Source organism: Channa argus, chromosome 10 (genome assembly GCF_033026475.1).
Source record: "Channa argus isolate prfri chromosome 10, Channa argus male v1.0, whole genome shotgun sequence".
NCBI lineage: Eukaryota > Metazoa > Chordata > Actinopteri > Anabantiformes > Channidae > Channa > Channa argus.
Window position 1 is genome coordinate 9,063,469 of NC_090206.1, and position 14,299 is coordinate 9,077,767.

Below are 14,299 nucleotides of genomic sequence, written 5' to 3' on the forward strand. Positions count from 1 at the left end.
ATATATTTGCACTTTTAAATATCCAGCTTTTTTCACACAATTGCAGAGGAACAGGCTGTAACAACCAGTACATTACATTTAGTGTCTCCACTCTGTGTCCCATCTCACAGACTGCCTCCTCATAAGGTTGAGTGATGAACATGTACCTGGGGAGCCATTTGGATTTTATTCTCCTGCATGGAGCGATCTGGGGAGGACAGTTATTCACTGCCTCTCCACCATCTGTTATTACTGCACAGCCAGTGAGCAGCAGCCTGCTGTCTGTGTGCCATACTTATCAAATGATTCACTATCAATCACTATTGCTCTGTTGTGGGATCCCTTTTTGATTTATAGTAAAAGACAGAATTGTGCACATACCTAAAAAACACACACTCATTTTACTGTGTAAGCAACTGTACACAACAGTACATAAACAAGGTCCATGTGCTGATGTATCAAATCTTGTGCTCTGTGGGTTTAGTTTTGATGCTAATGAATGAAATGATAAGTTTGTTTGTGATTCACAGCTGGTAGGTCAGGACCGATCGCTGAATTGCCAGACACTTGATTAATAAAATGAGCTAAATGGACCTCATGTACACACAACACTAGACCCAGGACACTGCAGCGTTGGGTAGCTCTAAAAAGAACGGCCAGAGCGTGGCAGACGCTGAACTTACGGCTGGGACCGTGGATCTTGATCGGTTCATTTGACTTGACAAGTGTGTGAGAGCACTGCTGGCACACGCAGTCCTTGCCACTGAATGTCACTCGGTCTCCAATTGGGAAGGGTTTACTGAGGAAAGAAAAAGGAAAGAGCATTAGAAAACCAACACGCAATAGGACATCAAATACCTGCAGTGATTCTGTGTGTTTACATTACAGCCAAGTGTACACATGAAAATAACACATGGCCGCTAGCATTAACATGACTGGGTGACAGACAGAACATAATCCTACTGACAAAAGCTGAATGCGGCCTGACATCCTCTGCGAACCTGAAAATACATTTGCAAACAGTCAAGGCGACGGGCTAATAGGATGTTGATTGTCGCAGAGCACCTGGCTGCTCTGTGATTAAAGACCTGATAATGTGATGCTGCCACTGGCTCCTAAAAGAAAAACTGGCTCTCTCAGTGAGAACAAAAACTTATTAGTGAGACTATGTGGAGTGCATGCTGATCTTAACTGCCTCCTTTTCTCTCCGTCTGTCCGCCCAGTTGTTTCTGTCTAAATCACTTCCTTACACAGCTGGTGCCACTGATCCATTTTTGCAAACACGTTTAAAGTGAGATACACGCAGCAACTTGGATTACTTAAAGTTCTTCAACATGCAGACCGGAGGACGTGCATATCAATCCGCCATAGCCAGCTCAAATCACCCTGCGCTAAATGAGAATAAGCACACAAACATGCAGAAGGACAGAAAACATGCCAGCAGAATTTAATTTACCATATTTACCATACTTTTCCCTCTCTTTTTCAAGGAGACTGATTGATTTCTTTATGACTGGAGAGAATGTGAGAATGAATGGGGAGCTAAAAGGCTTATGAAAGGCTGTTTAAAAGACATAGACAGCAGTAATCCTTTTACTCCCCCGCCAAGGCCTGGAGCTGGAGCCAGGTCCCAATGGGAGGCTAGAGCTTGCAGACAGCGCACAAGAGAGCAGCACATCAGTGTTCACATTTATACAGATGTACAGAGGCAAGCATGACAAAGGCTTTTGTAATATACATTATATAATCCTGAACATGTTGTGAGCCCTCAAATGTGTGCTAGGAGTATTTTACAAGAGTTTTGGTCTAAATATGTGCATATGTGAAGCCACCAGAAACACAGCATACGCATTATTAAACATAGTAGTACTGAAACAAGCACATATCAATAAAAGAAGGGATTGCATATTATTCATTTAGGCATAGTTTTAATTTCACCCTTTAGTCAGTCCCAAGGTCTGTTCAGTTCGGTTCTGATTTTGAATCTGTGTCCACTCACAAGCATGAAAAGTTTGTTGATGTGCCTGGTCATGGCTATCCTAGCCTGTAGCACAACTTCATTCCTTACGTAAATGCTGAAATGGTGCAGAAGAGTGTGTTAGTCTGTGTTTGACCTTGTCTTTACCTGTGTGTTGCTCTCACTCCCTCAAGACTCTCTTGCTTTGTCAGCCTTTCATGGCGCTTTAAAAATTTACTTGATTTACATATTTAATTCATGTTTTTTTTTTTTTTTTTTTTTTCAAATCTGCCCACAGAAGTAAAGTTATTTATGGCTGGAGCGATATGCCCTTTGGCTTTGATCCCCACTGTTTTTTTGGGGTTTTTTTTGTGGAAAACATCAGTACGGGAAAGTGAAACCTGCAATCTGATGGGGCTGTGATGGGGAAGAGGTAAAAAGATGAAGACAAGGAAGACAACGTGATGAGGGTGATGATTAACAACAGGAAGATGATGATAGGAATAATGAGGATGGTAAAGAGGAGCAAGAGGAAGTGGGGGGTGGGGGTGGGGGTGGAGAACTGACAGGGGGGAGAACGAGAGAGAAAAAAGGATGTACAAGTGACTGTGAGCAATGTGACAGAGGGCAGACGGTGCAGGAAAGAAGAGATCCACCCTTCGGCTTCTTGCTGTCTCTTCCAGTTGACTCAACATAAACTCACACACACACGCATGTGCACACACACAAACATATACATACACACACATAGACAGGCATTGCTGTCACTGCCAAGACTGCTCCACTGACTATCTCCAGCCAGTTGGTGTCAGTTCAGTTTTTTTTTGCTCGGCTGCTGGGCATGACCACATGTTTATCAGCCAACGTCAAGCAGCTACACAACAACGGACAAAGTTTACTGATGTACAGACTTAACATGTACTGTACATGGAAACTAAACTGAGCGAAGCGACAGTTTGAGAATGTACCATAAGAGAAAGACAGTGACAAGGAGAGTAAAATGTCAAAATAGAAAGGGGAGCCAACAGGGATGCTGACTCTTAGTTCATTCAGGAAGAGCTTAACATGAACACTGATGGAGGTCAGAGGAGAGATGGCCTACTTTTACTAAATCTAACAGCTTGAAACTCCTGGGTCAGCTCTCTTTTCTGGAGTCGTAGCAAAACGACAAAATGCCTGAGCTTTCCAATCAGACTTTTACTGGCATTCAGGAGTTGAGGTAAGACTGCATTTGTGCGCTACGAAACACACCATACAGAAATGACTAACCTTTGGATTTCTTATTTTGAAACATGCAAGTCATGAAGCATCATTTGAGGGAGTAAAGCATAGTCATGCGGGAAAAAACAGTGACTCATGGCAAAGAAGGAGAGAATATGCATCCATTTCTTGTTCACTAACTCCACAATTCCTCTCCTTCGTCATGCTATACCCTTCATTCAACTTCCATTTCACTGTCATGTGTTCAATCACATAGACAGTACATATAAAGAAGTGATTACGTAATGGGAAGGCAAAAAATAAACTGTGACTCCAAAGCACTATCAGTACCTACTGAAAAACATGATATACACATTTTCTGCTTGAAGCAAATTGTTTGTAGTAAAAAATCTCAATTACATTTTTTAGCTGCAGGTCTTCTTAACTAGAGAATGCATTTCCAATGTATTTAGTTTTCTAATTGTAATTAAATAAATTTGCTATAAAGATAACTTCACTTATTATATAAATTCATCTTATTTTCAAAGATGACCAAATGCTGTCAGTTGCAATAATTCCACCAAAGATCCCTTATATGTGCAGTGGACTATATGTGCATTGTCACCCGGTGGAGCGACGTGTCTGGCTGGTGAACCCAATGGCACATTTAGCATCTACAAAGTCAGATACTTTAGTTTTTTTTCAGAAGGAGACCAAAAATGGTCGTGAAATACGAATTTTGCACCATGATATGGAATGTGTAGTTAGGCACCTTTTGCCAAAAAGGTCAACATATCAACTTTGAAAAGTTATGTTGTGTGAGTGTTGTGTTGACACAATGCTGTGCTTTGACCACAAAAGCAATGAATGCAGGTTTAAACTCTTGACAAACTAAAATACTGTATTACACTGGTACAAAAATCATAAGAAACAAAATAGTACTATGAAACAGCTTATTTACATTATGGCAAGCGAAACAGGAAGGATAGCTACCAAACAATAAATATATTAAATGTAATAAACTGGCATAATATGTCACAGGAAATTGCAGACAAAGATGGTAAGTCATTAAGCAGCTAAAGAGAATAATGCACATTGTGACTAAACACGCAGCACATCAGTAAATTAGTAGTAGTATTAGTAATATTGCCAATACATTGTTCAACCATACAGTACGTAACTAGTAGTGCAACCAAGTATTTATATTTGCCTGTTGAGTGTGTGTTGTGTAATGGTGCTTGTGTACCTGCAGACACTGCAGACAAAGCACTTGGGGTGGTATGTGCGTCCCAGAGCAGAGACCACCTCTCCAGTGATGAAGCTGTCACAGCGTTCGCAGCGTGTACCATACAGACGCTGATAGTCTGCCGTGCAGATGTACTCGCCCTTCTTCTGGAAGAAGCCGGATCGTGCCAGATCACAGTTACACACTGTGGAGAGAACAGGTGGAATAATCTGTGGATACTAGAAATACTATTTTTGTTTTTTATTTTATCTGTCACATGCTCTTCAAGTAAAATGTCCTACTTTTTTTTATTTTCTTATTTCTCTGGTTCCTTTTCTGTTACACTTCTGTGTTGTGTTTTTTCAATCCGAGGCCCTGCCATTTTACCTGCGTGTTTGTGTGTGTGTTGGTGGTGTGTTTATATTTGTCTTCACACATGGCTGCTAGGGAAGTTATTCCGCTCCAGACAGTGGTGAGCCAATTTACTCTGATGGGAATATAATGATATAATGAGTAGAAAAGTCATTTGTGCTAAACAATGGGAAGAAAGACACAAAACAACAGACCACAAGTTCGACTACAAACTCATTACATAGACACCAAAGACACCACAACTATTTGCTGCATGTGTGTGCAAGGTGAGAGCTTAGGTGTGTGTGTGTGAGTGTGTGTGTGTTTGTTTGAGTGCATCCTATGTAGACAACGTGTGCTGCCTTGTAACTGATAGTAAATTCCGATGGGTGAAACAATAAAGCTTAGAGGCATTTTCACACTTCAGTGGCCACTGTGGTTGCTGGTCTCTGGTTTCTGCCAACGTCTCCTTACGTTTACCAACAAGAAGTGTTAACAGTTATTGGAATCTCCTGCTGTGACCTGACACAGATGAAGGTCAGTCAGTGAAAAACAAATTCACATTTTTACATGTTTGATTTTATAAAGAGACATTATCAAAAGCATTTTCTGTGTTTCAGCACCTGCATGAGGAGAAAATAAACCCTCACTATCACTGGCTCTATTCAGGACCATAATGACCCACTGATTACTCCACTGCTGTGACACTAGCACACTACTATTATCATGTAAGCCAACTGCAATCATCATGTACAATATGCACCAATAACTTCTTCCCTGTAGTTGTTGGGGTTGACTTTGAAGACAACACAATCCAGCTGTTAACTTAGCTTAGCATAAAGACTGGAAACAAGGAGAGAAATATAGTCATGGGTCATCAGGCAATGTCAGCCTCTAGCCTCAAACTTGTAAATGTGTAGATGACTAAGAATTAAGTGCATTTGTACGCAGAAAATGAAGTAAATTAAAATAAGTAAATTAAATTCTGGGAATTAGGCAACAAAATATCAGAAACGTACTATTTTGTCAAAAAGGTGGCTGGTTTCAGAATCTTTTTTGCTCTAAACCCTCAACTTAGCTACGTCAAATGACTGGTTGCAACAACATCAATAGTGTCTGTTTTACAGTGGACTTGAACTCCGGTCTCCTGTAGAAAAGTTATATCTTTGGTGACCCATACACTACTCCAACCTATATGTTGAAGTGTCCCTGGGCAAGACACTGAACCCCTAACAGCCCATTTCCCTCTCCAGCAGTGCAGTGCCGGTCCAAGCCCGGTAGAAATTGGTGAGGGTTGCGTCAGGAAGGGCATCCGGTGTAAAAAAAAACTGTGCCAAATCAACATGCGGACAATGATCCGCTGTGGCGACCCTGAACTCACAGGATAAGCCGAAAGGACAAAAAAAAAAAAACACTACTCCAACCTCCTCCAGACAAACATTTGAGGATCTGCAGAGTGGTATCAATATCACATATTCCACCAAATATCAAACTAGTCCTTTAATGCCACTTCCTGCATCTAGATTTTACGGCAGTAGAAAACAACAAACAAAAAAAGGACATCTTCTGGCCATCTACCTGAAAATATTTGATATTATGATCTGGGCAGAAGAACTTGGATCATAATGGTTCCTTAAAAAATGAGGCGACTTGAAATGCATATTCTATGTAGAAAAAGCCTCAGGTCCTGATAATCCTGCAACTCAGGTGAAACAGAAGTCGTGGGTTGGAAGGATATGTGGCTTCAACCACTATCTACTGTTACAGCAAAAGCCCAATATGCTAGAACCAAACAGCAGAGAAATTAAATACCTGATACAGTTGTAGTACTACTCCAAATTGTGCACATTCTTCTACCTGGCGACAGGAGATAATGTAATGTAATCAGAAAACTGCAAGGAAATATTCATATACATCTGACTAATGTTTGAGTTTCCTCAACTGTTGAAATCAAACTCTCACACCAAATATTACAATGGAGGTCTATGACAGACGAATAAAATAAATCTGGATCTGGGTTTAGACTCTGGTTAGTAGACACAATCCACTGGTTTTATGATATTTGCTGAAAATAAAAAACATTTAGAAAGTCACCACCTATTCCTTTAAAAATTACGTAGAGCAACAATTACTTCTGAAAACATATACTGTTCCTACACTAAATCCAGACCACTGAACCACTGCCTACTGGACTACTGGAAAAATGGAAATATAATCTACAGGGAAAATTGTGAATCACGAGATTAACAATATGGTGTCCAACCGACAATGCTAAAAACCCACTGTCAGTAAATGAAATTAGCAAATAAAGCAGTAAACATTTTAAATGTAACAAAGTATCATACTGTTTGTGGTGGAATGAATGTGAATACCAACAGCTTACTGCTATCACCGTTCATACCGGACAGTTTATACAAACTACAGGCTACATTTTGCTTCCTGTAGCCACCAGACTTTCTTGTCTGCTGGCAGGCTGAGAGTTCAAACACACACACACACACACACACACACACACACACACACACACACAGAGACTCACATAAACCCTTCAAAGGGGCTCATTTAATCTCAAGCTGTTTATGAGTGAAGCATATTGACTTAATGGTGTAATAAAAGATCAATGGGGCCTCACTTAAAAACAAAACAATCTCAGGTCCCAGAGGAGAATGGAGACAAATAAATCCATCCCCAATGAGATGGCACTGTGTGTATGCAGAGATAAGATGATGAAATGGGACAGAGTGTATAGTGAAATATGATAAAGGATTGTGACAAGTCATTGGCATCCAGGAAAGATGGCTGCAGAAGAAAAGAGGGATGTGAAGAAGCAGAGATGAGCAAAGCACAAGGAGGACCAGAGCTTTAAAATAGACTGTCTTAAAAATGTGTGTGTGTGTGTCTGTGTGTGTGTGTGCATGTGTGTCTACCACATTTCCAGAACCACTGAACAATGGCAAAATGCTTTAAAAAGTGTCCCTGCTGCAGTTTAAAACAAACTAAGTAAGGCTCTTACCAGAAACCCAAATCACAGGCTATCCGATGCCTTCATGGAAAATGGAAATAACAGAGTAAATATTTCCAGATCTTTTATGTTTTCTGCCAAAGAAAAAAATATCGTTTGCCATATGCCTATAGCATTATTTTAATGAAAACATTATCTCAATCTTTGAAAAGTAAAATGCTGTAAAGGTCACAATAATTTTCTTTTCTTTTCTCTCTCTTTTAAAATGCTTTTCAATCTGCGCTCAGATTGATTTTTATATGACGTGAATTTACTCAATTATCCTAACGCACTTCATTAGCATACTGACGCCTGACCGAATCACAGCGAGCTGGCTGGAATTGCTCCGACTGGATTGGACGGGCCGACTGGATGGTTCACCTGTTCTGGCTGATCACATTGTTTTATTCTGCCTGGACGATTGGCTGGATGCATTGCAAAGGACATCCCCCTTTCTCAGTTGCCATAGGAGATGTAACCCTTCCACAGTTGCCCTAGAGACAGCCGTGCCCCATTCTAAATGATATGGTGAAGGTGGTGATGGTGGCACATGTGGCGGTGTTGAGATTTAACTGGTGGCTGTGAATGCCAAACATTGCAATGAGAAAGTGAAATCAGTTTGAACCTGAATGTGATGGTTCAAGCTGATGTACAGCAAGACACATCACAATGGAGTTTTCATTTCAATTGAGAGGAAATTAATAACAGTCATAGCTTTATTTTTGAGTTTTCACTTCATCAGAAATAATGAATAATTTAATAACGAATGACATATTTTTTTTTAAAGTCATATTTTACGAGTGAAACAGACCTAAAAATGCCCTAACATGCATTTACTGTGTGCATTGTGAATATTATGACAATCAATACTAAATATATAATACATAAAACTTTACTCTATATGTGCCAAGCCCATTTCTTTTTAAGTTGTCTCATTTCTGTGCTTAACTGTCGGGCAGAAATTTTAAACTTTTAAACAACACCACATTGTTGTAGTTGCCAGAGCAATGGGTGGAGTTGGGTCAGCGCTTGATGTGTGTGCTGCCTCAGAGATGTGGCTTGGCTATGAGAAAAAAGGCTTTGGGTACAACTGTACAACTAGCATCACATGATGTGGACCCCCACCCATAAAAACAACAACCAAACTGGCCTGTCACTGACTATAAAAGGCCTTTTGGGATTCAATCTGTAAAAACTGCACATCGTTGGTGCAATTACACAGAATTTAATTTCAGTTTTATTTAATAAAATGCGATGTTTATAGGGAAAATGTGTCACTTTGTCGAGACATGTTCAGATTTATCATCAATTACTTTCCTTAACTGAACATAATCTGCTTTGCAAAATGAAACTACAAGAAAAACTTATTTGCTCATTTTATGATCTTACCCTGAATGGCACTCTAATGAGGGACACTAAAAGAGGCTGCTTCTCTCCTTCATGTTGCTCTTATTGGGCAACAGAGGAAGTAACTGTAGCATCTAGAGAAGTCTAGTGATTTGAGGTTAGCATGTAGGCTGGTGTCTGCAGCTGTGGTCATTAGAACTGCACTGATTAGGCCCCCACAGGGGGCCTGCATGATTGGGTATTTATCTCTAGCCAACAGACGCAATTAAAATTCCCTTCTCAAAGTCGGCCCATGCCGGAACCCCAAAATAGTCCTGACACCCCCGCCCCCTCCTCCCTTACTCTTTTTCTGTCCTTCTCTTTCAAGACCTTCCAGATCATTGTGGCTTTGAGCACAAGATCTCCACTTTATCTCAATTTGCACCCTCTTCTCTCACTACTACAGACTGCACCTCCACTCAACCTTCCCTTTCTTTCATGGCAGCACCCCACCCCCAACTCTTGCTCACTGTGACTCCTCTCTCAGCTCATTCTGCTAGTGTTAGTTCTACATAATGTGCAATTAAGTAAACGGTCATGTATGTCAGAGTAGCTCTGCTGCACATCCTAAACAGAAATGAACAGTTCTAAGGATTTTTCCAGTGTAACCTAGGTTGCTATTGTCAGTTTAAAAAGGGGCATGTATGCAACAGGCCAACGACCCCCCCACATCTGTGCTACCAACACAGGGCCTGAGCTCCTCTACCCTCCCCTCATCCCCCCGGATCTGAGGCCCTCTGACAGGAGGAAACACTTCAAGAGTAAATAATGTGTTTTATCAAGTTGTGCCAAATCTGTGTGGGAGAAGAAGCAGTCAGACAGCCACACTAGCAGCTCTGTGAAGCTAGGCACAGCAGCCCTGAATTGTAATGATGGCATGCTGCCCTGCTCAAAACAATGTGAGTACATTGATTTTATTTACTTCACCATTGTAGTTTAGCATATTAACATGCATTAACATTTTCACATTAACATTAAACAATAAGCATAACTAAGGCAAATAAATTTAAATGCTATTAGTTTAGAAGATGATGTATAATGTCACTAGACGAAAACGTAGTAATCATCAGTGGAATATGAATGTGTGTTCGATGCATCATCTGGACATCATGAATACATTTACATTATTCTGTGTCAAAAAATAAACCATAAAACAGGTCATCTATTTTACTTAACAAGTGAAAGTTTTCTGTTGGCAAAAGAAGAAAACTGTTATAATAGACCCAACAGTTTTAAAGCCTTTTTTTTTTAACTGCACATGTCAAGTGGCTGGTTCTGCTAGAGGGTCACTAAAGTCAGGGGACCTAGAGTGTCTGTTTAAAAATTTGTGTCAATCCATCAAGTACATGTCAAGTTATTTACTGAATACAAAACATGGATAAAACCAAAAATCATTGCAAAAAACAGAAGCAAATGTGTTCATAGGAAAGGGCAGGAGAGTAGAGATGGAGTAGAGTAGAGAAACAGCTAAAGTCTAAAGCTGTTAGAAATTGTGGAAGAGTGATAGGACTGGACTGATGGAGACAGATGGTTGCCTGGTGGAGCCCCTTCATACCAGCAGACCAGTCCTGCTGCCGAGGCCTTCAGCTTTTAACCCTCTGAAGAGACTCAGTTGAGAGGAAAATAGGCATGTGTGAGATCACAGGCACAGCTAGTGACAGGCCCTTGCACTGCGCAGTAAAAAGAATCTACGGCTGTAGATCTGTTTACAGATGTACAGGCTTAGTGTGGGTGCATGGGTTTGTTCAAGACTGTGGAGTTTGTCGCTTAATGATCCTCTTTATCATTCAGAAATCATTCCTTCACTGAGCCAGACACTTGCACAGTTAAGTAGCTAAACCTTGCAAACCCACACACACATACACACACACTGCACACAGACACACATACACACAGACAATAAGCAGAGCGTCAGTGTATGAAAATCCCCCAGGATAATGATGCTTGAGAGAGACAAGCAGAGGAATAATACCTGTCATCTCTCCCAGATCCTGGTGAGTCGTTGGGGAAAAGCACCACTGCCTGCCATGCGCCCTTCTCTCTCAGCTGGAATTTCTCCCTAGCAACCAGGCCTTGGTGTGGTGATTGGACCAGCGTGCCCACGGTTGCTATAGCTACAGGAAGCTCCCCTTCCTATAACCCCCCACTTTTTCATGTGCTTTCCTTCTGTTTCTCTGCATAACATCTCTCTTTTTCACTTTATTCCTCACACTGTTTGTCCTTTCCCTTCCTTCCTCCAACAGTCTTGTTTCCATCACCATCTATCATTTGCCTTCACAAAGCAGCAGTACAGTACAGAAGGTTGATGTTATTAACACCACGGCTGAGTGGTGGCATCCAAAGAGAGGCCGGACTGACTATAACAGGTCTCCACAGAAAGAGACGAAGATGCTGCAATTTCACAAGAGCCCTTGAGAGAATGCCAGCTAGAACTGGAGCATTAGCAGAACAGTCAAGTATTTATCTGACTTGTCTGTGTAAATCTCTTTTGTCATTTTGCAGTGTTTTATGAGAGAAAACTGTTTCGTCTACTACTTGGATCACCTTGGCAGTTTATGTGTGTATGTGTCTGCATCCGTCTGGGCTTGTATATTTGTATTTCTTTGTCTACATTTTTTTGGTAGCATGCAAGCTGACAGAAACCACGTGCTGTTTTTCCCTCTGATTTATGTCCGTGTCAGCCCTGCGCTCGTGCCATCGACAGGCCTCACTGTTTCTGCTGGAATCTAAGAGTGCCAATTATGCTTCAGAGGCAGGGTAAATGTGGTCACTATGTCATTAGGCCAGTATGCACAAGTCAGCCCATCTGCTGGTAATAAAACACCACATCGTCTGTGTACTACAGCTCCTCACTGCACTCAGATGTGCTATAGGGTCCACATAATCCACACATACACTCCCAATGCCTTCTATGTGGCTAGAGTTGATACATCAATCTGTAAGCTGGCTTCTGTCTTTAGCATTTTCCACAGACTTCTTCCTCTGGCTGATTTCGGGGCTGCTTTTCATGCTATAATCAGCTGCTGCATAATGGGTTCAAATGAGAGGTTAAATGTACGCAATTAGGGATCTGCTCTTCATGTCACTAATGCATGAGAGAGGAATTATGATAATGTGGCATCCGGAAGGTTATGTGGTTTGAGAAAGTGTGGAGGATGAAATGATGAATAGGATGAAGGTATGTATTTCTACATGCAGAGTGAAAGTGTGCACTCAACAAATATCTGTGAGTGTGTCTCACAATGGAATCATCCAAATTTACAATCCCAATTCCAAAAAAGTTGCGAAGATGTGTACATACGTAAATAAAAAAAAGAGTCCAACGATTTGCAAATCTCATCAAACCATATTTTATTAATAATAGATATAAATAATATATCAGATGTTGAAATATCTGAATATTAGCTAATTTTGAATTTGATGGCAGCAACACGTCTCAAAAGTTGGAAGAGAGCCAACAAAAGGCTGGAAAAGTAATTGCTACACATCAAAAACAAATGGAGGAGCATTTAATTCAATTTCCATTCGGTTCATTGGCAACAGGTCAGTAACATCACTGGGTATAAAAGGAGCATTTCAGAGAGGGAGAGCCTCTCTAATGTAAAGACGGGCACCAGATATAACACCAACTACAATATATAATATCATCAAAAGATTTGTGATCTTTGGACCCTCAGGCGGGAATGCATTAAAAACAGGCCATCATGCAAAGAAGAAGCCATATGTGATCCAGAAATGCCGCCGAGTTCTCTGGGCCAAATCCCATTTAAAATGGTTCGATTAATCAAAAATTTTAATTTTTTTTGGAAAACATCTCTTTCAGGGAAGACCTTGATATTTCAGCAAGACAATGCTACACACATACGGGATACATAAGAACACCATGGCTTCATAGGAGTCCGGGTGCTGACCTGGCCTGCCTGCAGTCCAGACCTTTCACCAAAATAAATCATTTGGCGCATCATAAAATAAAAAATCTGGCAACAAAGGCCCAGAACTGTTGGTCAACTAGAAACTTACATCAGACGAGAATAAGACAACATTCCTCCACTAAAAATCCAGCAACTGGTCTCCTCACTTTTCAGACATTTACACACAGTTGTTAAAAGAAGAGGGGATGCTACACAATGCTAAACACTCTTCTTGCAATTTTTTTTTTAGATGTGATTTTCATGAGATTGTAAAATGTCTCAGTGTCAGCATCTGATATGTTGTTTATGTTTTACTGTGAATAAAAAAAATGGGTTGATGAGATTTGCAAATCATTGCATTCTGTGATTATTTAGATTTACACATCTTCCCAAGTTTTTTGGAATTGGGGTTGTATTCAGTGGGGCATAGTCAACCCTTCTGAAAAAAAGGAGGCCGAATTGAAGAAAGAAAAGAGAAAAGGGAGGGGAAATAAGGATTTTACAATAGTTTTTGGCTTATTAGTGGAAAGGAACGGCGGCACACGGGGTCTCAAACCTTCTATACACCCCGATTTTCTAGAAAAAAATGCCTCAATTGGAAATATACTCCAATAACAGAGTTTATAAGCATTTCCCTACAGATAGGGAAATTGGCCAATGATAACAGATGTCTATTCCAACACAAGATATAATAAAGTTTACCCATTAGCCTCCAAATAGCACACCCTGCATGCCAATGCCATCCTGTCCCAAATGACAAATTGATTTCATGCTTGGGTGACTGTCATCAAGGAAAAAGGTGAAAATCAACAGAAAGAAACAGAGATAAAGGGAGAAAAACTGCATCAGAGAGATTTGAGGAAAATGTAAATATTCCATCTTAGGTCCCGTTATTTCATTCAGTTGCAGAAAATATGCAGAGGAACCAATTGGATGCAGGCAACAGAAATGGACAATAGTGAACAGATGGAGTTTATGAAGCTCAAAAGAACATGCAACTTGTTTGTTTGTGTGTGTGTGTGTGCATGGGGGGGTAGGTAATTGTATGAACAATACAGGCTTTACAAAACTGCTGGCTATGCAGAGGCCCATACAGGAGAGCATATTATATACAGGGATGTGGCACACAATAGTGCCCCATTGCCTCATGGGATGAGCAGAGATCTCTGGAACATGAGATGGGAATGGTGGTAGGTGGTAGGTGTATTTAACGTGATGCTCATCGATGACACCTTTCCATTACTGTAAAGCTGCTGTGAGTGAGGGAGAGGAGGAGAAGAATCAGATTG

General features: G+C 40.7%; 1 protein-coding gene across 12 annotated transcripts in view; it reads right to left on the reverse strand.

The window, feature by feature from the left end:
• Positions 1–14,299, reverse strand: part of ablim3 (actin binding LIM protein family, member 3) — a 40,261-nt gene that overhangs the window by 17,355 nt on the left and 8,607 nt on the right. For 9 of the 12 annotated variants that reach the window (XM_067518513.1, XM_067518510.1, XM_067518506.1 and 6 more), the window contains exons 3-4: positions 4,383–4,566; positions 663–778 (exon numbers count right to left, since the gene is read on the reverse strand). In XM_067518513.1, the coding sequence (XP_067374614.1) occupies positions 663–778; positions 4,383–4,566 (300 nt within the window). The remainder of the gene's footprint in view (positions 1–662; positions 779–4,382; positions 4,567–14,299) is intronic. The other 3 variants (XM_067518514.1, XM_067518516.1, XM_067518515.1) reach the window with 1 other exon arrangement.